At 40.4% G+C, this 27,767-nt stretch overlaps 2 protein-coding genes and 1 non-coding gene across 4 annotated transcripts in view; all 3 read left to right on the top strand.

The window, feature by feature from the left end:
• Nucleotides 1-100: 100 nt before the first annotated feature.
• Nucleotides 101-173, top strand: TRNAR-CCU (transfer RNA arginine (anticodon CCU)). The gene has a single exon. It is a non-coding gene; the product is annotated as a tRNA-Arg (tRNA).
• A 462-nt stretch (nt 174-635) lies between these two features.
• On the top strand, nt 636-1,262 carry FMC1 (formation of mitochondrial complex V assembly factor 1 homolog). Its single transcript, XM_065839010.2, has 2 exons — nt 636-887; nt 1,012-1,262. Exons 1-2 carry the CDS (start codon nt 750-752, stop codon nt 1,204-1,206), a joined length of 333 nt encoding a protein of 110 aa, XP_065695082.1. The 5' UTR covers nt 636-749; the 3' UTR covers nt 1,207-1,262.
• Nucleotides 1,263-4,169: 2,907 nt separating this feature from the next.
• The window catches only part of LUC7L2 (LUC7 like 2, pre-mRNA splicing factor), a 33,842-nt gene continuing 10,244 nt past the window's right edge, over nt 4,170-27,767 (top strand). The window contains exons 1-6 of one of the 2 annotated variants that reach the window (XM_065838989.2): nt 4,170-4,482; nt 14,317-14,411; nt 22,404-22,502; nt 23,380-23,490; nt 24,176-24,319; nt 25,409-25,585. In XM_065838989.2, the coding sequence (XP_065695061.1) occupies nt 4,422-4,482; nt 14,317-14,411; nt 22,404-22,502; nt 23,380-23,490; nt 24,176-24,319; nt 25,409-25,585 (687 nt within the window). In that variant the 5' untranslated portion in view covers nt 4,170-4,421. Of the gene's footprint in view, nt 4,483-12,586; nt 12,658-14,316; nt 14,412-22,403; nt 22,503-23,379; nt 23,491-24,175; nt 24,320-25,408; nt 25,586-27,767 lie in introns of those variants that run through there. The other variant, XM_071801150.1, reaches the window with a different exon arrangement.

Below are 27,767 nucleotides of genomic sequence, written 5' to 3' on the forward strand. Positions count from 1 at the left end.
GCGAGGAGTCGCTGCTCCGTCAGCGGCCTCCAAGTTCTAAAAAAGAAGAGGGGCGGGGAGACGCGAGAAGTACCCACACCGCAACAACTCCTTCACGGCAGCCCCAGTGGCCTAATGGATAAGGCATTGGCCTCCTAAGCCAGGGATTGTGGGTTCGAGTCCCATCTGGGGTGGGTTTTTTTTTCACCTTGTTCGGCTGAGGTGGAACAGCCGAAACCAGCAGGAGCTCCCTGAACCTTAAACAGCGCCGGCCTTCGCCCGTGGGCTGCGGCGGGTCTGCGTGTCCTGGGCTTTCCGAGCGTCCACCGTGGCTTCTAGCGAGCTGGAGATCGCTTTAAGACCAGACACCTCAGAAACACGCGTGGGCTGCGAGGAACCACGGCCCAGCTTGGCTTCCCACCGTGGCGTGGGACCCTCGGACGCCCCCCGGTCGTTTCGCTCCGGTCCATCCGGCCGGCGCGAGCTGCCCACGCGCGCCGCGGACAGGCCGGCGGCGGGTCGCTCCTCCCTCACGCAACGGCCAAGCGCAAGGCGCGGGGGGGACACGCGCACCAGCCTCGCTTCGACGCTCGACCTTCAGCACGTGACCTGCGCTGGCTGCGGGGTGGGGGAGGCGGCGATCGTTCGACTCGGCGCTCAACAGCCGCGCCCCCTCGCGACACCCGGCCGGAGGCGCGAGGGGGAAGCCCGTGCGCGCCACCCGCTTCCTTATTGGCCGCCGCAGCGCGCGACTGGCGGCGCGCGGGAAGATGGCGGCGCTGGGTTCTCCGCTACGAACCTTGCGCGGGCTCCTGCGCGAGCTCCGCCGCGCCAGCGGCCCCGCCGGCCGCCCGTACCGGGACACGGCCGCCTACCGGCACATCTTGGCGGCCTTCCGCGCACACCGGGTACGCGCCCTCCCACCTCCGCCCCTCCTTCCTCCGCCCTGCCCGCGGCCGCGCAGCCCAGCGCAGGAGCCCGTGGCTCAGGCGGGAGGTGAAGTGTCTGCGGCTTGTTCCCTTCTCCGGGCAGGTGACCAGCGAGAAGCTGTGCCGGGCCCAGCAGGAGCTGCACTTCCAGGCCGCCACCTACCTCTGCCTGCTCCGCAGCGTCCGGGAGCAGGCGGCCCTGCACGAGGAGTACCACGGCAAAGGGGAGCGCTCGCCTGAGGAGGTCGCCGGGCTGGTGGGGTTCAGCCTGCCGCAGCAGCCCGGAGGGAAGGGCTAACGTGATCGTGTCTCCTTCCTTATTTATTCCCGAATAAACATCCCCGACTGTGGAAACCTTCTGGGTGTTCTCGTTTGTGTTTCCTGTCGGATTTAGGTTGCCGGTCTGGTGTGAGGGAGCCGTAGCTGAGGATCCTTCACTCGGTTTGTCATGCACCGCTTTGGCCTGAACGTGTGGTAGGACAGGCAGCCTCCACGGAACGAGAGGAAGTTTTGTAGTGGAAAAACACGACAGTGCCTTCACTGATAAACTCTTTTGTCTAAGGAGTTGCAAGGGTTTGTCCCTCAAAATCTGTAGGTAGGAGAATTTGCCTCTTCGCTGTGGCGTTTTCCAGCCACATTGTCTGCGTGGGGGATGTGCTACTCCACCAAGAGCAAAGGTGCTTTCTTTGGAACATTAGTGGATTCTGGTGAGCACTGCAGTAGCACAAACCTCTTTCATCTTGAAAAACTTTACCCATGCTAGTACACTAGTGGTAACAATTACTGAATTAGGCGTTTCTCAGTGTCTCTCAGCAGTCGACTCTGTGACTGTAGGCTTCCTATGCTGTTCCTACACACTGAGAATCTCAGAAAAAACTAAAATGAACTGATTACCACCAGTTACACTAGATCCACAAATCAGGTTGCCATTTTCTTGCTTGTCTTCCAATCTGGAACACCTATTTCTTTTTAGAAGAAAGTAAATACTGGCTTGAATTGTTGCTGCCCTCTTCTCAGAAGAAAGTTCAATTATATGCAAGATGTGTAAGAAATCTGTAGTAAGAATGACTTATGATGGCTAAAAATGTGAGGCTTGTTTACTTGAGGGAGGAGCCATGAGCAAGGCTAACAAAAGAGTGCTTGGTGGTTTGTTTGTTTACTACCAGGGAAAAAAAATATACTGTCAGAAAAGCATTGCAAATAGAATTTTTCATCTAAATCTGTATATTCTCCTTCCCCTTTATTTAAAACTCAGGGATAGTTTAATTCCCAAAGTACAGTAGATATCCTTAAAACTGGGGAGATTTGGGCTACTTAGGCAAGGACATATGAACCACAAGTTTTAAGGTTCTGTAGACCAAAGTCTGCAATTCTTGTAGTGTCTTCCTAGTTAAGCAGTGGTGGATTTTTAGCAGCGTACTGACATCACAGGTGGGAAAGTACCAACCTGTTTGCAGCTCAGTAGAAGAATATTATGAGAAGTCACTGTACCCTGAGAATGGCTGTGTCCTGTTTCTTGCTCTGAGTTATTTAGTGCAGCCTCTACATTCTGCGCTTTCCAGATGGACTAAAGGTTCGCTCCGTCCAAAATCTGTTGTGTGTTGCTCCAGAAGAAAATTATACGGCTCACTGAAACCAGTTTTGAAAGAAAAGCTGAAATCTGGCCAGAAACAGATGCCAAAAGCAATTTTTGCTCTTTAAAGAGTACCTAAAGCTAAAAGTTGTATGGTGTGGGTACAAGTCGTAGGTAAAATGTCTATATTTCCCCTAAACATACTATGGTACTAAATAAATTTTTAACTGTATCTCTCCAGTTATTTTCCCATCAATCCAAAGTAACGTAATGACTAACAAAAGTAGATGTATATGTTAAAGAAAAAATGCCAGGACATGTTCTGCACAGCTGAGAAGCACCAGGTAGGGAATATTTTTTTATACTTGTTATAAAGGACTCCTGTCTGAGGGCTACATCTTCCTGTGTGAAATCCATAGAATTTGAACAAGTGGGGCGGAGGGGAGGTTAGGGTTTTTTAACATTGTCTTTTCTCTCTTGTATTAAGCGAACCTTGAAAGTTGAACGTGACCCTGGCTGTTGACAGCTAGAACTGATCCTGGTGGCAGTTGGTGGCTTTTGTGCACTAGATTGCAACACAAGGGTTAAGAAAGGGATACTCACAAAATGCAGGCATTAGGATAGGTAGAAATAGTGAAAATACTTTTCCTGAGACTGGATCTTGGTGCTCTGTAAGTTGAATTAGCTGTGACACAGAACAGCACCTCCGCTTTTAAAGGAGGCTCTCTAAAAAGCGGATATTAGAGAGGCTTTTCTCACCAACGTGACTATTTGCACTTGACAGTGTGAGAGAAGTATGGAGCTTTAAAATGGTGCTGAATGTCAGCCAAATAAGAATAATCGTCTTTAAGAAGCGTATTTCATCAGTGCTAGCTCAGACATACCTACCTCCTCACCCCCACTCCTACCCAGACCAGATGCACCCACACACCCACGTTTGTAATGTGCTTCTGTCACGTGGTGAGCACCCCAGGGAGAGACAGGCCTGGGGACAAGTGAGTGGGGACACGCTGCTGGGCTGTGAGATGTCTCACATCCTTTGATGGGGGTGGAGAAACACTGGCACAGGTTGCTCAGAGAGGTGGCAGATGCCCTATGGCCAGGCTTGACAGGGCTCTGAACAACCTGATCTAGTTGAAGATGTCCCTGCTCATTGCAGGGGGTTGGACTAGATGAGCTTTGAAGGTCCCTTCCAACCCAAACTGTTCTATGTCTGTTACACCGCCCAGGTTTCTCTCCTGCTTTGCATTAACTTCAGCTCAGCCACGTGCTTTGGCATGTTAAAATCACCGCCATGAAACTGTTCCACTGGGTTTCCCCTCAGAGAGGCAAGAACCCGGGACGGACCCATCGGACGCGAGCCGGGAGCTGCCGGCGCCCCGGTGTCGCTCTCGCCGGACGCGGCCGCTGCCGACCAGGCCGCCCCGCCGGCGCTGACCCGGAGACCGGGGAGACACAGCAGCTCCGCGGCGCTGCCCGACCAATCAGCGCACCCCGGGGACCCAGCCTGGCGAAAGGCTCGGCGGCCCAATCAGGGACCTCATCGCGCGGTGCGTCACAGGCTGTACGCCGCATGCCGTAGCCAATCGACGGGCACCAAGGCCCGACCGCGCTGACGTCGCGGAGCGGACGAGGGAGCCCAGGGCGCGTGCGCGCGGGTTTCCGTTACCGCTGGCGCGCGCGCGTGGCGGGCGTGTGAGGAAGCGGGAGGAGCGGAGGGGGGAGGGGAGGCGAGGCTAGGCGGCGGTGGCGGCGCCGAAGCAGGTTTCCCGCGCCGCCTTCCACCGGGAGCGCCCGCTTCCCCCCGCGCGGCATCGGGGAAGCGGCTCCGCCCGGGCCCGACAGTGACGCGAGGGGGAGGGCTGAGCGCCGCGCCGGGCCTCGGGCCTTGTAGGCCGCTGTCGGCGTGATTCGGCAGGGCCGGCTCCCGCGCGCTCAAGATGTCGGCGCAAGCCCAGATGCGCGCCATGCTGGACCAGCTCATGGGCACGTCCCGGGACGGTAAGTGTCCCCCGGCCGGGACAGGGGAGGGGAGGAGAGGGCGAAGCCGCCGAAGCCTCTGAGGTCACGGCGATACCGGGCAGGCCGGCCGGCCGTTCGCCGTGATTGGCAGGTGCGGGCCCCGCTCCCTCGTCCCCCCCGCGCGGGGCGGGGCCTGGCGAGGCCATGGGTCAGCCGCGGGTGGGGGCCTTGGACGCCACCACGCCCGGGGATCGGGGGAGTCGGGCACCGCCTCCCCCCGCGGAGCTGCCATCGCCAGCCGTTGTCCGGGCAGCGGGAGGCGGTGCTGCCATTTCAGTTGCTGTGTAAGATCCGGTCCCCGCGGTGCCCGGGGCTCGTAAGCGGAACCGCACCGCTAAAGGCGGTCCGCGGAGCCTTCCCGCGCGGCTCACCCTGAGGGGACGGCGGTTGGCTGGATCGGGACCGCGGGGAGGGGGAAACAGATAAATAAAAAATGCCCCACAAAGCACCAGCCACTTCAATAGATCAATTTTTTTGTGTGTTACTATAGTTTTCTCTAAAGTCTGACCCAAACCATCATTTCAGTCAGCAGGTGGGTATGGCTATTGGATTCGGAAAGAGAGAGTGTCATTAACCCAAGTGATCAGACTCTTTTAAAAACAAGCCCCAAGCAGCAAACTAAAAGCTTAACATCTAGAGGCAGTAATGCCAAGAGAGAGATAGTAGGTGTACAGTCAGGTTTTGAATCGCTTTGCTGTTACCTGGTGAAATGAAGATTATCGCTGTGTAAAGCTGCTGAAAATTTTTTGTCAGGGTGCGTGGCAATCAACATGAAAGTCTGAATTGGCACTCATCCATAAATCCACATGGTTTGGGGACTGCTAGAAAAGAGCAGTTCCTGTTATGCTGTGTAGTATTTTACTTATAAACAAGAGAATGCTGCACCTGAGGGTAGACTGCAGTCAGAGATTATTTGAATGTTTGGCATGTTGTACTTGGCTCCTGCAGATGTGTTACATGTTTGCTGAAGCTTCATGCTGAATTAAATGGTTACCTGTTTTCCCATTAACTCAGTAGAATTGATGAACTGGGATGTACCTTGTATGTGCTGATTATCTGTTGGTACTGGAGTAACGTGATCTGATAGCTTTTTTTTAATTGCAATCTAGAGTTTTAATTAAATGTAACTAGTTTTCACATATCCAGTATACCATGAATGCTGTCTGCGAAGTGCTTACAGTAGTTTTAAACAGAGGTGTGATAATCTTATTGGAAAATTACTGTTCTGCAGAGATCGCCTTCCAGAGCAAGGCTTGTTAGTAATCATCATGAAGGACCTGATTTAAGGTGGTTTCGTCTTGAAGTATTTGAAATACTTCATGTGGTGGCTGCACGTGTCTTAAGTGGTTGGCAAAGTAACATTCACGTAACTCAAGTCCTCCCCGTGTTGGCACATAGATCACTATCTTGGAGCTACCTAAGGCTACACAGAAGGTTTAAAGAGGGAGAGGCTGTTTCAATTTATGAATGTATTTTCTGTTGGGTGGTGGGAGAAGAATGTGATTTACCTGTGGCAAGTGCTTAAAAAATGCAAAGGGACTAAGATCCAAAAGAGGAAAAGCAATTTCAGACTTGATTGCTGTTAGCATTGTAAGAAAGAAGTCATTTTATCGATAATCATATTCCTCCCCAAGCCTGTAATTCTCAAATCGCATCTGCTGAACTAGCTGGCTAGAGAGGAAGCATTTTAAAAAAATTGTCAGGATGGGGAAGGACAAGGAGAAAAGGCTGCTTGCAAAACTGGCATTCATTTTTGGACTAAGTGGAGAATTGAGGAGCTTGGTGTAACACCATTAATTTTTTTTTTTTTTTTTAAATATAAAATCCAGTGAAACATTCCTTAAACCGAAGTACACACAGGGACTGAAAATCATCCTTTTCCGCAGAGCTGGTTCTTGTTAAAAAATTCAAGGCCAGGCTCAAGGTCGTTTAAATATTGCTAACCTTGAGGGTAGTGTGTTTTGAGGTCATTTGGGTTTTTATGTTCCTATCACCTTTGACAAATATTCTGTTTTTAGTAATATGTAAATAGCAGCTTTTCATTAAAATATGGCATTTTTTTCACTTATTGGTAGATCATAGCTCTCATTTCAGCAGTTATCCCCTTTGTCTTTGATTTTACTCTGCCTGGCAGCACAATTGAGTTTAAAATGTTTCTAAAGAAATAATCTTTCTTGGGTAATGTGTGTGGTTTATGTTGTTCAAGATTACCAAAGTGTTTTTTCATTTCCCGATTAACAGAATTTTGTACTTTATGTAGTTTGAGGGGTGGTTTTGGTGATGGTGAGATTGGTTGGTTGGATTTTTTTTGAGGAGCCCGGACTGTGCAAATTTAAAATTCTTGCCTATATTAGAAAAGGTAGAAGTCAAACATTTGATTTCTTAAGTGAGAATAGAACAAACTGTAAGTTAAAAGTGGTGTTGCCTGAGTCTGTAGTCTGTATTAATTTTTCGGAGCTTATAATGTCATTTATAGAGAACTGGAACATGCTCTGAAAATGATTTTGAAAATTCCACAATGAGATGCTCAAACATGGTTTTAGGAGATGAGCTGTAGGCTGTAATTTGTGGAGCTTCGTGCACACTCATTATACTCGTGTCCCTGGGGCCAGAATGAAGAAGCTTGAAGGAGGTGGTTATGAAATGTTGTTATGGATTTGCTGTTGAGCTCTGAGAATACCTTGAAAGCACATGTCTGTATTGGTCAAATTGATTCAAAAAACACCCACTGAGCCATAATGTTGCTGCAGGAATATCTATGAAATATAAGCTATGTTAGTAAGGTTTCCAATTTCAAATGGAGTTGCCCAGAGTGTGGCTGTCTCAAACTGGGTATGCGACCCTGGGCCTGCCCCTGGCTGTGTCCTCTCCCAGAGGGCCCTGTGCTCGTGGGCAGGGAGAACGAAAAGCTTTGTGGCTTGCTTTGGCAACCTCCTTCCTGCCTTGTCTGAATTTTGGCAGCAAGATAGATGCACTTGTAGTCACACGAATGTGGTGCTGTTCAGGCAGCCTCTTGCCAGCTGCCCACCTGCTCTGTGCTTGCCTTTGCTCGTGTGACAGACACCTGACAGAGATGCAAAGCAGAAGGGACTTGGCAGATGCTCTTCAAGTGTTTCCAGTGAGTTGCAGTTCCTAGAATTCATCTGGGATGTCTAAAAAGCAGTTGTATTGTTAATGTCCGTACAATGAAATAGTTCTGTAAATGGCAGGTATGGTTCTGTTTCACATGTGGAAAAGCACATATTTAAAAGCAAATGTGTTGGTTTTGGTTTTGTTTGGTTTTTTTTTTAATACCTGAAATATACCTAATTTAAACTTCTCTCACACACTCTTCTGGTAAGAAGTAGGAAACCGGATTGGATGTGGACCACGCCAAAATTTAAAGGGAAAAAAAAAGGCTTAGATTTTTATGTTAGTAAAAAGCTGGACTAATTTAATATAGTAATGACTGCAGGCTGAGAAAAATCTTCTCTGAAGTATGTCATTCCAAGTACTGATAACCTGACATACTTAAAAAGAGAGGCTTAAATATAAGCTACTGAAGAAATGTGAGTTTCCCAAATATTGAGAAATAAAGAGTGCTGAAGACTGGGTGCTAATCTTAGGTATTTAAATGCAAATGGTTTTCTTGTTTTTTTTTTTTTTTCTTACTGTTAGCAGTTAAACTACTCTTTTTTTACATATGTCCATAGTTTAAAGGTTAGTTCAACTTTATTGCTAATGACCAGAGCTGCGGGAATTTCTCTCACAGAAGCATTAGAATTAAACTGATAGAAAAATGTGATTTTAATTTTTTTAAATACGATTTTTCAACTGGAATTTTTTTTAATAGTATGCTTAGATAAACCCTGTTTTTGCCATCCCTGTTCACTAGAAAATAGGAGTGATCCTTACAGATAGGATCAAAGCTGTTTTAAACAAGTAATTTGCAAATTGATTGAAATCCTAGGGATTAATATTAGTACCCCAGGATTTTTTTGTTTTGTTTTCAGAAGATGGCTGTAATGAATAAAGATTGCCAAGTGTCTTTTAAAAGACCTGATTGTAAATATCCTGTTGTATCTTAAATCTTGTTTAACTGGTTCCTCTTCTGCCTGGTTAGTTACCTGCTGTGCCTTGCCATATGAACACTAGAGTTGGTGTGAGGAACTGGTTAGGATCAGAGGCTGGAGCAGAACCATTCCTTCTGACAGAACTGCAGAGGCAGAGCAGATCAGAATGGCCCTGGAACAACACAACATCTTGAAACTACTGTGACTTGACTGTTGCAAAGAAATGTGGTGGTGGCTTGTTTTTGTTTTTGTTTTTAAGATTGCCATTACATCAAAATTAGTTTATAGTCTGGAAATATGAAAAACTAGCAAAGTTAATTAGATTCTTCTTAAGAGACAGGCAGGTTTTTGTGTGCTTCTGAGACTTACATGTGTTCATGAAAATGTTCTCCCAAGCATCCCAACAAATATTATGCGATGTGACTAGCAGAAAAATCTTTAAAGCCTTTAGCTGTACAGAACCCATATATAAGGAGTGCTGATGAGCACCTCCTTTGCTTCGCCTGCTGCCTTTTTGAGTTGGACTGCTGTGTTTGGAGTCTTTAACTCAGTTCTTTAAGCTGTTACTAGGAAAACATTTTTCTTGTTCTAGATCGTTGTCTTCTGGCATTGAAACTTAAAACATTTTGCATCTTTTCACATCTTTTCTGTTCTATACTAGCCACTTCAGTTACCCTTAGTACTGGTTACTAAGGTGTGACTTTTCTTTCCTCTTTATTTGGGAGGAGTTGAAGTGGCACCCCTGCACTTATCTTAGAAGTCATCCTGGGTTTGATAACACCCTTTATGTGATAACAGAGGTGTAGTCTAGAACTTGTAACCCATTTTTTAATTTGTTACCATATGAGATTATTGAAGAGTTCTCTGTCTACTTAAGGATGAGTGGTGTGTTGAAGTTTTTCTTTTCAGGGTACGCAGATTTTGTTTTCCACTTCGCTTTACACTTGGAGGTGGAGGATGGTATGTGCTTTTGAAGTTGGTTTTCAATATGTTGTTGGCCATTACTGGAGGACTGCTGGCCATTTTAGTAGCTTCGTGCTGAGAGCCAGGTTGGGGAGCCAGGAGCCTCCTCTGAAAGCTCTTCTTATGAACATGGATTGACAGAAGGCAGAAAAAAGTATCTTGTATACAGGAATTTCTGCAAAAACTACCCAAAATGTTAATTCAGTATCAACTCAGAAACGTGGAAATAGTAGCAACACACAAACTTCGTGAAAAGATGCTGTATTTGTCAATTGGGAATGATGAGAAGGTTTTAGGAGCAATGGTCATGTTTAGTGTATTTGCTGGCTTCATTCTAAATTCTGGTACTTTAGCCCTTGAAAATGAGAGAAACAGTGAAGGGCCTGAGGAATTTTTCTGCTTTGGTTTAGGGGCACTGTATGAAATGGCATTTATGAAAAAGCAAATGGGCATATTCATACCTCATAGGTAATCTTTCCTATATTTGTTCAAGTTGTAATGCATTGGCTAATAAATGGTTTCATTATGTTCTCCATTTACAAGTATTAATTCAGCCATAGTGTAAACCAGAAGCAATCCTGCTTAGAAATGTATTATTCTAAAGGTATTATGGTCAAGATGCATCCAGTGTTAGTGAGAACATCAGTATTAGCTGCCCGCTCAGTGTCTAGCAGGAACAGGATCATCTGTGACTGTGTAAGCCTCAATTAAATAATGATGTTGAATACTTGTTATACAGGGCTTGCTTTGCTGATGAAATTTGATATACAGTATTTAACTTGATATTCCACTCAGTTACTTGCTCTTAATGAGTAAAGCTTTCAGAGTCCCTTGCCAACATGTTGGGACTCATGCTTCAAAAATGTGAGGGGAAAGCTAACTGGTTTTCATTGATGTAGCTTAACGCAGAAAGTCAACAGCATGAAAATGCCCATTGTTGTGGATGGATTGCACCATCGGTTTGAGATAGGAGGTTTCAGTTGGATTAGAAAGGGTAATTCTCATCAGTGCGCTGGGATTGTTCTCAGTAGTATATTAGGATACCTCAGAATAGCAAGACACACTGGATGAAATAATTGTTATGAGCATGTTATAATGCTAAGCCTAGTTGGTATGTAAGTGTTCATTCTGCTGGTTTGTGATTAAGTTATACTGAACAGAAGTGACATTGTGGAGGCTTGTTAATAAGTTAGACTTGGAAGTTCAAAGTGGATTGTACAGTACAAGTGCACATTGTGATGCACATTGTGATGCATGCAGTTGGCATGTTTAACACAAACTAGAAAATTTCCTTCAAAAAAGTTTACATTACTGCAGTCATCTCTTTAATATTTGTTTCTAACATGCAGTTTTCTTATGCTTGTAAAGAATATGAGAGATACAAGCGTAAAATTTTCCTAATGTTTGGCTTTTTTTCTTGAATGGTTCCAATTCTGTTTCAAAGTTTTCCATTCATCTGAAAAGTAATCTTTTATAGAAATGTGGTTTGGGACAGTACTTTAAGTAAAACTAAAGCTACTGCTTCTTTAGGAATTTTTTTTTTCTGTATCTCCATATAAATTTCATCAATCATATGATTTTTTTAATGGAGTATATCTAATTGGAAAAATAGGGATGCCTTATAGTAATAGGTGTTGACTCCTATAATGCCCTGCTAAATTACATTGATTTCTTTAATGAGCATGAGTCCTAAAGATCAAGTAGTTGAATATTCTGCTATTCTTCAGAGCCGGGGTTAAATAAGTTGCTATTCTTAGCTAATTTAATTATTTATCTATTAAAATAGAACTTCTAAGAAGGTCTGAAATATCAATGATAGTATCCCCTTTATCTAAATTTCAGAAGTATCCTTAAATGTTTATGACTGCAGCTACTTGGTACCTAGATGTATTATTCTCTTACAAAATATATAAAACTTTTTTTTTTTTAGATACTCATAAACATTGTTCAGCATTCACTTGATTGTTTGACCACTAAAAGGATGTATAAGCCGAAGTATAGTTTGACAATGAGAAGTAGCGTCTTCATTATCTGTCATACCACTGAAGTTCTTAGCTTAAGGACACATTTGTTCATGTTGTTTTAATTCTTAGAAGGCACCTGCGAAAGTCTTTTTTACTATGGGTTGAATGTCAGATGTATAGCGGATTTCTAGAAAAGATTTTATTCCGCATTCCCTGCCTCGGCAACCCATGTAGACCACAGGTCATCACCTGCTCAAGATGATTCATTTGTAAGTCAGCAGCAGAATTCATCTTCTGTCATTGCCAACAAGTCTGCACTGTTTAGGAGTATCAGAGTTCACAAAATTAACAAGGAAATAAAAGCATTTCCTGCAGCTGTCAGACTCCAGAATGAGCTGTTAGAGGGACACAAAATTCAGTCACTGTTAGGACATAGTATATAATTTTTTGCCAAACCTTTCTTTCTGAAATAACATAGATCAAAAAGAAATGCAAATGTATGAAACTGCTTTTTCGTAGGAAGGAAAAGGTAAATACCTGAATGTTCTGTGCGTGGGAGCCTTCCAGAGAGTCTTAAATACTAGACCAAAGGCACAGTGCAGAAAGAAGCATTTAAAATGTACATATGGAACGTGTTCTTGAGGCTGTCATTGGTCAGTTTCTGCTACCTCTTTTGTTTTTCTTTTTCACCCCTCTATATTGTCTTGTCTCAGTTTGGTAATTGTGATTATTGTACTAGCCACTTAGATGAAAAAGAGACTGTATTGTAGCTGTAGCATCAGTTCCTTGTGGTAGAGGTGTGGAAAAAGCTACGTCTAAATGCTGAGGTAACATCTCTGAAAATACTACTTGCCAACTTTACGTAAGGAACCATGAGTCTGAGCAATTTTCTAGTCTTGATAACTCCTTGATTCCTTATGGGTTAGTGCTTTTAGGCTATCAGTTGTATTTTTTAAAATACTTTTCTTGATTTTTATTTGTGTGTCTTTATATAGAAGAATCTTTACAGTCAACATGTGTTTCTAGATGCTGTGTTAAAATTGCTGGCAGAGTCTATTATTCTATACAAACTGAACAATCTGGCCCCTTGTTTTATTTATAAAGGTTCAATGTATCTTTGCCTGCCTACATCAATCTGCAAGGGAGTGTCAGAAAGGCCCCGCATTCGCCGAGCCGTGAGTTATCAATAACTTTTCAGATGTGTTAATGAATGTGGAACAAACGCAGTTATGTGTTTAAAAAAATATAGATCCACCTCCTAAAAAGAGGACAAAAAAAGAAAAAAAAAAAGGCAAAACTCTTTACTGCAGTAGCAGGCATGATTATAAAGGGATTGCTCTAAATTTTTAGTAGTGTAAGTATAACTAAGCAGTAAGGTCACTTTCTAGAAAACCTATTGTTGAACTGCTTTGAAGCTGTCTTTAGCCTGTGGATTACAGGTTTTAGCTGTTGTAGCCCCCAGGCAAATTAAGCATGTGGTGATTTTGGAAACGTCTGTTTGCTTAATAATCTGAAACTTGGCCCATCTGAAAATGTTATATATCAGCATCCTATGCATAGAACTATATTTAAATATCTGATTATTTAATAGTAGGAAAGGCTTGACTGATAAGATATGGGGGGTTTTTGTTCACCTCTGTGTTTGCCTCAATAATGAATTTGGCTTCTTGAATTGTTCAGTAGATTCAAAATTCTCAGTGTTTCAGGTCATGAAGCCATAAACCTTAATAACTGCAAAATGTATCTACACTCTTTAAAATATTTGATGAAATGGAAAAGGCTGCTATCAGAACTCACTGTATGTCTGTTTTTTTTCCCAGCAGCCCTCCTTGCTTCAGTAATTCACCAGTAGGTTTTCAATGATTAGACATCTTAACAAATTGTTATGTTTTAAAAAATTAGATACACCCTGAGAGAAATTAAGGTGTTTTATCATGCCTGTGTCTTAACAACAAGAGAGCCGTAGCAGTGATCGCTCTTCCAAATCTCAAATAGTGACATTTGTGTTATGACTGGAAGGAAAACATATTCCCACCCTCATCCCCAAAATACCAGCTGGTTACTTTATTCTGAAGACTTTAGGTCTTGCTCCAAGATGGGGTTATTTAAACTTGCAATTGGACCTCAGTGTGTGGGCGGTTTGATGCTTCTGCTGATGCAGGAGCTACAACCTGCCATGATGAAGATATAATTCAGATGTTCCCAGCCCAACAAACAGCATGTGGAAAAGAAAAAAAAATATGGATACAGATATGCAAACATCCGTAAAATAATTTTGCATATAGGCTATGTCCATATGTTTGACTGGCTTTTTTCAGGTTTGTAAGCATTTAAAGTCATTCTTCTGCCAACTCTATGCTATTCCCATCAGAAGCAAGAGGGTGCATTGCATACAAAAGCAAAATCATAAAATGAATATCAGGTGGGATTCGATGAAGACTCAATGTGTATCAGTTTGTGTTTGTGAGGCTGCTTTTATATGCTAATTGTTGCATACAAATACAACACTATTTCATCCAAAATCTGACTAGAATGTCCTATAGCTCATTTAACAAATGCTGTTGTAGCAAAATGTTTTTAAGCTAATGCTGTCTTTCTGGTTTCAAGCACTTTTCACGCTGCATTTTTCAAGGGGAAATGTGAGAGGATTTTTAAATAGTATTATAGAGCATTAAAACATATATTGGTGTTTTTTGGCAAAGAAGCATACAGTTCTAGTTTCCATAGGCCTTCACTATGTGACAGGGCAATGTTAACGCTTTGCATGTAACCTGTAGAACATGTCTGGCTTCCCCAGATTTCTAACCTGGAATGTGCTGGTTTCTATATTGCAGGTGACACGACCCGTCAGCGAATCAAATTCAGTGATGACAGAGTTTGCAAGAGCCACCTTCTCAACTGCTGCCCTCACGATGTGCTCTCTGGAACTGTATGTAGCTAAATCTTGTGTTTTATTTAGATAAGAATGGAGAAATTGAATGATATTTGTTCTTTGTGATATCTCTCTCAATTTCATAGTTTTCAGCAAGTATCAATCTAGTGCTCTCAGGTAGTTCAGAGGAACTTTTATGAGCAACTAATTAATGGGTTATGAAGTTAATTTTTAGAAAATTCTAGATGGTAATTATCATTTGCAAATTCAGTGTTTGCTACAACATAAAAATAAATAATTTCATAATGTTACTTATGTGAATTGCACTATAGCAGCTTTAACTGGTACAGCTGCAACTAGTAGCAAAAAAAAAGGAAATATAATTTATGCATAAATTGTTCAAGTTACTTTCTTAAAACTTTGTTGTAGTGAGAAGGTATCCCACGCAAATATTTGTATAGGAGAGAGAGGTGATTTTTCTTTGTTCAGAAATACTTTAGCAAAAACAGTTGAAAGTTCAAATACTTACATATCTAGAAGCTGAGATATATTTAAGGTGGTAGTGACACTTATTGTACAATACCCAGTCACTGGACCATTTCCACAAATTCTAAGGCAATTTGAAAGTCTCCATTTATGGCATATTAGTAACTTGTTCAATTTGGATTTTGTGTCCTTTAGAGCAGAAGTTCCTCTGCCTGAGCACAGCAAACAAGGGGCTTTGACACCTGCCAGTAGCTTTGACAGTGTGCCCATGCTTTACCTTGTGGTACCTGATTAACATAGTTTATTCTTTGTGAAAGACTGAGTTTGTATTGCATAGATTATTTAACGTACTATTCCATGGTGTTAGAGTAATGAACAGTAGAGATATATAGTATTATAATATGCGGAGTCTTGTGTGCCTGCCATTCTTAATGCTGCACTTTGGTGGCTTTCCTTCTTCAGGTTGGCACATTTTCTTATCCTGTGGCAGAAGGAAAAATAAGTACTGGAAAACCTGTCTTAAGGATTATTTGAAGCATTATTGATTCTCTGTGCTGTATCATTCCAAATGGTTAACTTGGCTGGAGACTTTAATGAAATATAGAATGAAATTCATTTGCAAAATGGAGAACTGAAATACGTAGACTTGATAACTGATTTACCTGTCACCTGGCCTCTAACGTGCTTTCCAAGTAGCTGTAATTTTAAATTACCATAACATTTTTGGTTGATCAAAGAGCTTCAAACATACATGCACACACAAATTTTGTTTTACTAATTTTGGTACTTGTACTGACAGACCGGTAGCGACAGTCTGTCCCTCCCTGCAAAAGTAGGCACAACTGTAATTGCTGAGAAGCACAGGAAGAAGAGGCAAAATAAACCGTTGAACAGAACTAGAGAACTTAGCATTTCCCTCAATAAAAAAGGCAATGGAATAGAAAAGGCCCACACATTGATCTTCTTCATAAGTCTTATGTCTTCCTAATTTTTTTTTTCCTATCCTTGAAGACACTCTTGCATTTTGCTTTTGCATTGCAAAGCTTTATCATACCACAAAAATCAGATGTCTTGAAATTAATGTGGTGTGTTTGGCATATACTGAAGGTAATTCACACTGAAAATAATGCATCTTGCACGTTTTTCCTTACCTTCAAGTCATTCTTTTTTATAAGTTATATTAATGCTTTGTATACCAATGCATATGTAGTTTTATTTTGAAATGTTCTGTGCATTACTGTCCAAATCAAATGGAGGAAAAGGGAGAAGAACATGTTTCTCTTCACCGATCTGTTAGGTTGTCCAGTGTTTTGGTTGTGTGATGAGCAAAATAGCTTGTGGTTGGGGGAAGAGATGCGACATAACAGTAAGCTATAAAAACATACGAAGTCATTGGTCAGAATCCACAAGAAGATACTACTAAAAGATTAATTTGACAGTTTTTAGTTGTGGTCTAATTTCTATAAGCAAAGATTTCTAGAATGACTGTCTTTAGCAATTAAGAAATATTTATCTTTAGAATTATTAAAGTCATAGCTGTCAGGCAACAGTGCCTCTTATGGTGCAGACCAAGCCTGTAGGTTGGGCCTTCTAGTCCCCACTAGAACTTCTCATCTGTCTCCTACTGGATTCTGCCGCTGCTTTTGGAGTACTCAACTAAGCTTATTTAGTGAATATTGGTTGTTTTTTTTTTCTTTCCTTGTGATGCAGTTAGTCATCAGACCACAAAATGTGTTCCACTATGTAATCCTGGGTCCAGAAAAACAGCGACTTGTTTAATCCTTTTAGTGGGAGTAGTAGAAAGGGGCTCATAAGAGACAGGCTTTATCTGACCCGTGTGATATTCAGCTCTTGACCTAGACCTGGGTTTGAAGAAATTGACCTTCTCTCTTAATAGCACAGTTTTTAAAAGGACAAGAAGCATGTGGTGTGACTACACAGTTTATCATTGATTTGGAAAATGATTGTGGAGTTTTCTCCGAGTTTTGATAGGAAAATTTTGATGCATCTTCATGTTCAAGATCTGCAGGTAACAAGGGTTTTAAAAATTTCAATTCAAATCCAGAATCTTATCCTTCTGAAAGAGTATGTACTCTGTGGACATTTCCTGAGGTTAAATATCTTCATTGACTAGGTTACCAGTAAAAGATTGGACATGAATTGCTATTGTTTTGTGTCACAAGATAATCTGTGCATTTTACTGCTATAGTCTGCAAAATGCAGACTTGTGTGCTATTCCAAAACACCCACTCTTTCAAAAGCCCTCAACGAGGACATTCACAGATAACACAAGACAAATGCAGTGACTCACATGAGTAGGCTCTGTTAATTTAGTTTGTTCTTTTCTGTAACGGCCAAGTACTCAAAACTCTGCCAATGAATTGATAAATAATACCATGTTCCCCAGGCTGCGGTATGTATTGGTCAAAGCAACGTGTGTGTATACTTTTTTTAGAAGATTGGAGACTTTTTCTTTGTTGTCCAGATTTCTGCATATATTCTCTCTTCTCTTGTTAAGATGCCATGTGTGTGTATTTTTAAGAATATGGTATGAAGTCTTCTATTATTTCTAGACTTCTCCAGAACACTTGCAGTAGGTTTTTTCCTCAAGTTTCTTTGATCAGATGTATCTTTTGGTTAACAATAGAAAACATTTTGGGGAAAAAAGCAGCTGTACAAATTAGTAAGGTTTTGAGTTTTACTAGGAGACTTCCATTGTCTAGATTGGCAACAATGCACAGCTTCCTACTTTTTTGAGCTTCCTTTTGCGCTTCTCTGTGTCTTGCTTCCTCTGAGTAGTTGGTATTTAAAGGAACAATAAAGTTGTATTTAAAGGAACCGTAAGTATTTGACTTTGGAGTGTAAAACCATAGGAATTAGCTGTATTTTGAAATTTAATTATTTCTCCTGGCTGCTGTTGCCAACAGCATTCATTCCATATCACTTACCCTCTTGTTCCACTTCTCTAGATAGATTTGTCTAGTTGTCTGTTAATGAACCTCAGTTGTTACCTACTTAAGTCAGGAGATTTTGGTTACATTCCTATTTGATTTCATTTTATTTAGGGCCTTTTTGTTTGTTACTAGCTTTCTTGTTTTGTAAGCTTGAAAAATTCTAAGTCATCTAGTCAGAGGTGTCTTAGTGCCTGCAGGAAATGATTTTGTGTCACTTTGGGGAGAGTATGGGTTTGATTTTTTTTGTGGTCTGCTTCTAAGAACAATGGGAATAATGGGCTACATGGAAGACATAGGTAGAATAGTGAGTCCCAATATCAAAAATGTAAAGAAAGATAAAATTATAGAATCCTCTTTCAATCTATTAAATTATAATTGCAAATCTGCTGTGCTCTGTGATTATCTTTTTATTTGGCATGTGTTTTGAAGTTCCTGTGAGGCACATGGTAAACTAATTGGTAAGATCACAGAAGTGACTTTGTATTCAAGGTTGTAGAGCTGTGTCTGTTCAGAACCTGCTTCTGACAGTGCCCCTCACAAAAGCTCTTTTATTTTTAACTGATGCTTTTTTCATGTTTTGGCGCTCTGCTTTTTCATAATGATTACTTGGGCACTGGTTTAAGAGTGGTTTAAGAGTTTAAGAGTTTACTCATTCATTTCAAGTTGAGAATTTTATAATAATAGATTAGTAATACTTTGGAAACCTTAGCTATGGGGACATGCTGAGTAATTTACCACTTAAAGTTAGCAATTTTCTTTCTCTTTTTTTTTTTTTTTGGTCTTAAGGGATTAACACTCTTTACCTTTTTTTATTCTTAATCGTTGCTGATGATCAGGCTTGTATGGTTTGGGGCTTTTTGTTTGTTTTTCCTAACTGTGGTCCTTGAGTTATTTCGCATCGGTATTACAAAAAAATTTGTTTGTATTTGTCTCTATTATGAGATTAGTACTGAAGCTACATGTGTAGGAGTCACTTGACTCCCCTGTAATGGCAGGAACCTATTAAGCAACATTCTCTGGAGGTAAGCTCTGTGCTGTCTTCAGCAGGTTTTACAAGATGTACAAGAATGTGTTTTCTCTATCTTTTTCTGAATGAATAGCTGAGTACCCATGTACTCAATGACAAGGTGGAAAGATTTAAAGCAAATGCTTTCAATAATTTTAAAGGTAGTAATGTCCTGAATATTTACAGTAACTTGCTAGCTACCTTTGAAGAGCCTAAACAGTTCAACACTTCTGCAGCAATCTGGCTTTCTTATGGCTTGATTGTGCTTCCCTGTTGAAAAAAATTCACAAATACTGTATGCAATTTTGCAAACCATGGTTGAGAAGCTCCTTTCCTGCTTAGTGGATCAACTTTGTATTTATATGTATTTGTTGAGGAACATTACCTTTACATTTTATTTGTATTGACATCAAAGTATGCCATCAGCTCAGTCCTGCAGTTAAGTGTATCTTTCAGTGCTCAGGAATTTATTGCATTCTGCTCTTCAGGTCTCTAGCTGACTGAAACCTTATTGATTGAGACCTTGGTTTAGCAATATACTTTAATACATTATTAACTTTAATCTTATTAGGGGTGGAATTCAGCTCCAGATTAAGACATCTAAATTTAGGTTTGAACTTAGGAGCTAGGTGTGAAAGCTTGCACTGGAGTCTGAATGGATCTAGGCAGTGGAATGTAAAAAAGATTCAGTTCACCTGTAGCTGGGGATCCCTCTCAAGGTGGGCTGAATCCATTTAGGCTCACTGACCAGGAAGAGAAGTTTGAATAATTCACACATCTGCAAATAGGTGTTAGTAAGGTGGTTTAGTCTGGAGTGTAGTTGCCAGTAGTTCCAGTGGTTCAGTGGAGCTATTTCCATGCCTAAAGCTTAGGTGTGCAAGGGTGATTATTTGCTGTAGTGCTGCAAAAAGTAGAGAAATGCAATTTTATCAGTAGCAAGGGTGTTTGCATACAAATTCCAGTAGTTCCCTTGACAATTTGAAAAAAGGAGAGATCTGTTTCCTCCAATGTAATTTTTTTGGTCCTGTCAGATCTTCCCAAGCAAGCAAACAAAAAACCCTTCTTTTGCTGTATGTGAACTGCTTTGATATAGGTATCTTTATAGCTAGAAAGAATTTTCTATAGAAACAATACCCAGAGTATCTTCTTTCGAAACCTATCAAAGGTGCATACTGGTTTTAGAAGCATCAATAACATGTGCTACTGTGTCACACTTGACTCAACATCAGCCCTTTGTGTTTTAAGTAGCTTTGGCTTTTCTGTGCTCTTTTTTGCACTGTATATAGAGTACATTTAACAATCTAATATCTAATGTCAAAGGGTTGTGTAGTAGTGATAAAAGTGCCAAAATGGGGATTTTACTGTAGATAGTTCAAGATATGAAAAGAAAGCCACCTTAATTTCATGTTCCAGAAACAACATCACATCAGAGTTTTGTCTCTGGTTCAGTTATTAGTGTCAGCTCCTCTGAGTGCACATTTATTTTACAGATAAACTCTTCACATTCTCTATTGCCTGAGTCCTTGGCCAGCTCTTCCTTGTCTATTCATATTTAACTCATGTGATTATTTTTTTTTTGCTGCCTGATTTGATTGGAGCAGAGCTGTGCATCATTGTTAAACTGAATCTATGTAATCCTTATTTCTGTATTAGCACTAAAGGCATTCTATCAGTTTTGTGGATGGGATGACAAAAATGATTTAGTAAATCATTTCAACATGAGGTTGTTTGGGATGACAGACCAGTTGTCTATAACTCAGCTCTGGGAAATCAAGTAGCTTTAATTTCCCACCTATCAATCACTGAGAAATTAAGTATTGCAGAAAGTGGTTAGCAAGTTGTTAGTAAAAGGCACTAGTTTCTTAAGCAGAGCTCAACTATAGCAAAAGGACTCCTGACATCCTGCTTTGCATGTGGTTGCCTAGATTATTTTCTGTACTAAACTTCAGCACTAACTTTAAATTGTAAGAAAGATTCTCTAAATGTGTAGGCCTTTTTCTGATTTTAGTCTTGAGGAAAAGTGCAGTAACTGCAAAACCCCCAAAGCGTGGCTTCACATATTCAATAAACCTTGGTTATATCTAGCCTGGGGACTTGGATGTTCTCACCTTTCTTTATCTGCTTTATTTATCAGGACTGCTCTGTAAATCACTTTTAGTGTTAAGTCTGTCTGAAAGTCAGTGTAGCAACAGTGGAAAAAAAACCTGTTTATGTGCATTCTTTTAAAGCATTCATTGATAGGTCAATGTCTGAACATTAATGTTCTTCATAGCCATCTTCTGTTTCAAATGTGATTGATCTTTGCATGGCTCACTACCAATGCTTGTTCTTTGCCTCTGGGGAAGGACATGTCTTGGCACCAAATTGCAAGGTGGACATGTAGAAAATGAAAATAATGTTTTACTGTATCTTTTGTCCATTTTCATCTGCTGTTCATCTACTTTGCAGCTAATCATATAAGACAGATTATAATATAATGTGTTCCGTGTTTATTAAGGTCCTCAGCAATCCTGATCCAGCATAGACTTGACAGTGATGAATCAACCCAAAGATGAATTGTCTTTACCTAATGTTGCTTAAATACCAGCAGATGTGCTTTTTTAGCCTGATTTTTTTTTTTTTTTTTAATGTCTCTTTACATTGGGATTTCCTAATGGAGCTTCTAAGAAAGGCATTTAGTAGTAATGTTTCTGTTAAGGTGCTTTCAAGGGATTAGCCAAGACTAGAACAGGCTGTGTTAAGGAGCAGTTCCACTGATGCAATTTTTTTTAGCAGCAAAGCTAACGAGAAAGAGTCGTTTTCTTTTGTACCTGCTTGTTCTTGCTCCCTGTCTGTTAAGCTATGTGAGTATTTATAAGGCTGTACTATGTTGGATCAAAGAGGGGAAGGAAAGGCAAAATTCCTGTCTCCTGATAGAGACACCTAACAAAAAGAAATCTTTCCTAACCACCTCCCTCATCCCCCCAAATTGCTCCTAACATTACTGAAATTATTCAAGAGTTTCTCAAGTGACATCTTGATACTCTAGAAGATCCTAGCTGTTGAAGTCTGCTATTACATTGCCCCAGTCCCCGGTTACATTGCCCCCTACATATTGTCAGCACGTCTGTTTGTGTGGCTGCCTGACAAGTTGGACAAAGATACACTGCTGAAGATGCCCTCTGTCTTTGATTTGCTAAGATATGTTTTACCCAGTCAATACCCAGATTGTGTTCAAATGCACAGGCAGATGTGCCAGCATCAGGTGCCACACCACAGTGATAACGGGAGAACAGAAAATTGCAGTAGTAATGCTGGCTTAGAGTGATTACCATCCTTTCAGGTTATGGTTTTTTAGTAAAACAGCGTTCTTGCAGGATGTTAATGATACTCTGTAATGCAAACTGCCATCATGATAAGTTGTTCACTCTGTCTGCTTTTATTTTCTTATTCATGCATGTTTATTAAAGATCTGGTGTTGTCTTATAGCTTTATTAAACTGTCCTTTCAGTCCCACAGGGAAGATGATTTGCTTCAGAAAATTACTGTTAAAGAAAATCATGTTACCTTAATTCCTTGTAACACTTCTGAAAAATTATACCACTCTACCTCTGTCTCTTTCAGAGAATGGACCTTGGAGAATGTCTGAAAGTACATGACCTGGCATTAAGAGCAGACTATGAAATAGCATCCAAAGATCAAGACTTCTTCTTTGAGCTTGATGTATGTATTTTGTTTTAATGGTGGAGAGAAAGTGTAATTTATGTACCTAGGTGGATAAACTGAAAAACAAAAGTTTTGGTACACACAAAATGAAAACTTTTGGAAAGTAATTCTGTAGGAAGAGGTGGAGAAACCATTGCGCAGTTACATAAGGGATACCTACCTCTTTATCATTATATGTGAGTATTTAGTTTGCATTGGTAATCATTTCTAGGTAGAACTGTTAACAGCATTCCACAGAACCAATTCTTGTAATCCTGGATGGTGTCTTAGTGTTATCAAGTAGCAAGCAAATGTTAAGGGTGTGTATGCTTTGAAGAGAGTCTTAAATTCTACACTTATTGAAGAAAGTCATTTTATATTTGGGATAACAAATCATATGCTAGACCTTAGTATAACGTAGTTTGGGTAATACAGTTTTGAACTCCTGACTAGGAAGTTAGTCTTCACTAGGACAAAAAGGTTTGGCTTTTTTTTGTTACTGTTTGGGGGAATGGTGTTAATATGCTTAATACCTTAAAATCCTGGTGGAAAAAGTTACAGTATTACATGTATTAACTGGGCGAGGTGAACCTGAATATCTTTTGAAGAACTTGAATGCATGTGTTAGCAAGTAGACTGCCTTAGCTTATTGGATTATTTGTTATACTGCTTCTACAAATATTTATAGCTATGACAACATGTAGACTATGATTTTTAAAATGTTATGTATTAACATATGTGATTAGTCACCATAAGCTACTAGATTATTGTTTTACCAAGGTTTCACTAATAAAAACTTCTGAAAGTTAAGTCTTAATAAACCTGGAAAGTATTAAGGCTAATGAAATATTCATGTTTTTGACAGCATTGATCAGTGTTTTTATTGGTGTTTTAGGCAATGGACCACCTGCAGTCATTTATTGCAGACTGTGACAGGAGAACAGAAGTGGCTAAGAAAAGACTAGCAGAAACCCAAGAAGAGATCAGTGCTGAAGTTGCAGCTAAAGTAAGCATGTAAAACTAGTTACTGAAGTCTCTTTGAAGGTCTCTTTTTCTAAGGAGCCAACTTAAGGCTTTGGCAATCTATCCAATCTGATAATTCATACTGAGGAGGAGAAAAATAAGATGTTTTTTGTGTCCTTCCCAAAACTGCCCTTAAAGCACAGAGAGGAGAACATACGGAAGAGACCTCTGTCATGTTTTTTGTGCTCAGGAAACTTGACTCTCTGTGATACCATGCGATGCAAATGTTAGTAATTCTTACGTTTTTGATCAAAAACTTTACCCATAAGCAAAGTTTGATGTGGTTTTCTCTTGGGCTTCTAACTGACAAAGAAAGAAACCCCAAAAACCACTTTTATCAGTTTTCTGCCCATATATGCACATACTAGGAGGAATGGTTGTATAAATATTAATTTTGCAAGACTGTGGTATAGACAACAGTGGGAATTACTTGAAGTTTCTGAACAAAATCCTGTTCTGCAGTTGGTACATAGACTTGGTAACTCAGCCTTTCTCTGTGTGTTTTACATGAGGCAACTTCTGTTTCGCTTTTACCTGGAGAAGTTATCTCTGCATGTTTATTTTAATTTTATCATACTGATGGTGTGTATAGTAACTCAGCAGTAGTTCAGATTGTTTTCCATACTTTAAAAGCCTTTCTTGTGTTAAGCTTTTCCTTGTCTTTCAAGGCTGAAAGAGTTCATGAATTGAATGAAGAAATTGGGAAACTGCTGGCCAAAGTAGAACAGCTTGGAGCTGATGGGAATGTGGAAGAATCTCAAAAAGTAATGGATGAAGTGGAGAAGGCTCGGGTAAAGAAGAGAGAAGCTGAAGTAAGTTGATTGTGTAAGGCTTGGGTGAGGGAAAGGGCAGTGTCCGATATTAAATTGGTTGGCATCTGTGTAATGCAAAATGTCTTATCTGCTGTCACATCCTTAACTAATTGCTTCAGATAAACCTAAGAATTTGCTTGTGGCATCCTGTATAGTTAAAGTTTCTACCTTTAGATACACTCCTATACTATTAAAATTATTCTTGCTTCCATGGACGATGCATTTGTCTTAGTTTAGCTGTATTGGCCAGTTGTGCCACAACAGTTGTGCCTGTGAACACAACAAACAGTTGTGTCTGTATTTGTTGGACTGACGTATCTCATTCAGTCTCGTGGCTCTTGCTGTGGCAACCCTGTTGTGCCTCCTGCTGTGCTGATGTGGCACATACTGGAAAGCTTCAGTGACACAAACCATTGTCTTCATGGAAAGAAATAAGTCTGTGGCTTGTGTATCGTGCAAGTTAAAACTGTCCTTTTAATGTTTAAGTAGCAGAACTCACCAAGAGCTCTTTGATACTGTGTTTCACCAAGATAATTAAATTTATAGAAAAAAAATCTGCAGCTGTTTTAATGGTACCAGAGGGGTTGCTGACAGTCTTGCTTATCTGTCATCTGAGTGTCTAGATTAATTTTGCTCAGATAACTTGTTTAACTAGTGTCTAAAATGCAGGTAGATTTTTTAGGAAACTACTACTGTTTTAAACTGAGTTCAGAATGAAAACTGGTGTCATGTTTTCATAATACCTTAACATAGTAATTGTAGTATTAACGTGTATTCGTTGTTGTGTATGAGAAAGTTGTTCATCCTTCTTAGTAGTATGATCATAAGGTAAAAATCACCCCACCTTTTAATTTGCAAAACCAGTTGCTGATGTCCTGCTTTTAAATATGTCCAACCTTCAAAATAAGGACCCTGTGTTGTATCTTAATGAGACAGCTGGCTTATGAATAGTGTGAATTAACTGAAGGGTGTGCTGGTGTGCATCTAATTCAGTTACCATTTGTAGTGTATCTTTGGTAAAGTGTTATCTTTTTCTGTGCATTCAGAAATAACAGCTAGCAAATTGTGGTTTGGGTTGTTTTTTTCTAGGAAGTATACCGGAATTCTATGCCTGCCTCTAGCTTTCAGCAGCAGAAGCTACGGGTTTGTGAAGTGTGCTCGGCTTATCTTGGTCTTCATGACAATGACCGACGACTTGCTGACCACTTTGGAGGAAAGCTACATTTAGGATTTATTGAAATAAGAGAGAAGCTTGAGGAACTCAGGGTAAATAATTCTTACATTTTTGTGTGTGTATATGCATATGCTCCTACTTAATTATTTGCTAGGCCACCTAAATGGAATATTTCTTTCTGGGCATGTGAATTTTTTTCATATTACTTTAAAATTCGGAATTTCATTCATCTATAAATCACTAAACATTCTAATATAATACAAATTATCTGGATAATTTGATAAGATGACCTGTTTTACACGGAGGCATATTAAAACATGTTCAAAGTTAATGCATCTTGGGAACAGAGAGGTGCAATTCCACTTGTAAAACGGAAAACTATTTTGAACAAAAGTCATGTTGAAACATACTCACCAGTCATAGGAGATAGGCAAATTGACTTTTAACCAGTTGATTTGCTAAAAGTAATAATGAGATCCTTGAAAATACAAGACCATATAGTAGGCTGAAATGAGTGATATTTAAGTAGGCTAAAATGTTAATAGGGCTGGTGTTGAAATCCTTGCTTTTGGTACCTCTGCATAAGGAGGATGATAACATGGCAAAGTTTTCCAAAAAGATCTACAGAAGTGCCTGGGGCTCAAACAGCTTGCTCTCTGGTGAAAGGCTAAAACTCAATTAGTTTATTTTATCTGGACAAAGAGTAGGAGGTGACTTGAATTCTGTAGGTACCAACAACTAAGAAGATTTTATTTTTAAAGTTTTAAGTAATTTTTGGCAGCTTTTAAACTTAACTGACAATAGATGAAATAAATAAGTTCCAACAACTTAAGGCTGTAGATATCCAAAGTCAGAATACAAAAAAGATGTATATCTTGAAGTCAGGGTAGCCATTAAAGTAATGGTTACATGGAGGTTGCATGTTCTCTATAGCCTGAAGATTTGAAATCCAGTTGGAATATTACCCTAAACAACACTATCTTGACCATAAATTGTGTGCTGGAAGAAAGACTTACTGGAATTATAGTCTAGACTTCTGGTGTTCAAGAGGATGGATTTGTACACTGAAGCTATTTATGATCTTAATATGCAAAATATGGAGTTCAAGGCTCAATTAAGCATTTAACTGGAGAAATCACTAAAGACAATAGCTGAAGGAGTTGAAGCCCTAAAAGCAGAAAATGCTGCTACTGAGTTCGATAAAATTGGGTTGATTTATATTTCATAATATTCCAGCTGTCTTGCATGGATACTGTGACTTGCCCTTTGGAAAGCCCAACTCTTTCCGTTGACTATATTGGCAACTTAGGCTTCTAAATATAGTTGGTGTAACTTAAAACTTAGATGGCTAGAACAGATCGTGTGCTTCCTCTCATCCCTCCATGAAATTGAGCAGAGTCACTTGAACAAGAAACTTTACTTGTGGTTAAGTTACTGATATTGTACAAGGAAGTATAGATATAGTTTGACAAAGGGTTGAAATAACTGATTACACCATTCAGAAAAAAATGCATGGGTAATTATTTCACGTTCCCAAAGCATCAATAAAATAATCTTTTGAAGTATTTCGCTAACAAAAAAAGAAAACAATAACTATCCCCTCCTTCCTCAGAGCTCTCCTCAGAGATCTAATCAAGATGCTGCTGGGGCAATTCCACATCTCAGAAGAAGGTCTTTACAAAGAGTTGAATTTCTTGCATCATGTCCAGAAGGTGGCGAGACTTGGGTTTGGCCAGATCTCCAGTTGTGAGTTCCACATCTGAGGGCCCTCTACTGAGCGTGCCTTGTCCCCAGTAGTAGTGAGTTCAACCTGGGGGCCATCAGCTGAAGCGTCCTCTCTAATTAATGTTTCATGTTCACAATACAGAAACAAGTAGCCTCAAAACTAGGTATCAACCCAACCAAGTCATTTAAGACTGAGGATTTATTTATGTCACAGCGTAGCTGAAGGAGTTAATAAAACAATTAACTCTCCTCGTTCTGATTCCTTTCTACCTTTCCCCAGTGGCCAAAGTATGATAGGATTGGCATGGAAACTCTCGCATTAAAGGCATGACTTACTGCTCTGAATTCCCCTTTGTGGAAGCTTAATATAACTCTACATATTTCAGGTCTTCATGTAACACCCATCTATTTGCTGCAGCTATTCTGCAATAACTTCTATTTCTTGGAGAGAAAAAAAAAATATTTATTTATACTGAGGAAGAGCAAGGAAATAATACACACAAGGGAAAGAACTGAATGCTGTCTAGATTATTTTTATAGCACGTTCAT

Source organism: Patagioenas fasciata, chromosome 1 (assembly GCF_037038585.1).
Source record: "Patagioenas fasciata isolate bPatFas1 chromosome 1, bPatFas1.hap1, whole genome shotgun sequence".
In the NCBI taxonomy this organism is placed as follows: domain Eukaryota; kingdom Metazoa; phylum Chordata; class Aves; order Columbiformes; family Columbidae; genus Patagioenas; species Patagioenas fasciata.

Coding starts and splice junctions, on each gene's coding strand:
- FMC1 (XM_065839010.2), top strand. CDS start 750: ATGGCGGCGCTGGGTTCTCCGCTACGAACCTTGCGCGGGCTCCTGCGC. Junction 888..1,011: donor CGGCCTTCCGCGCACACCGG/GTACGCGCCCTC, acceptor TTCTCCGGGCAG/GTGACCAGCGAGAAGCTGTG.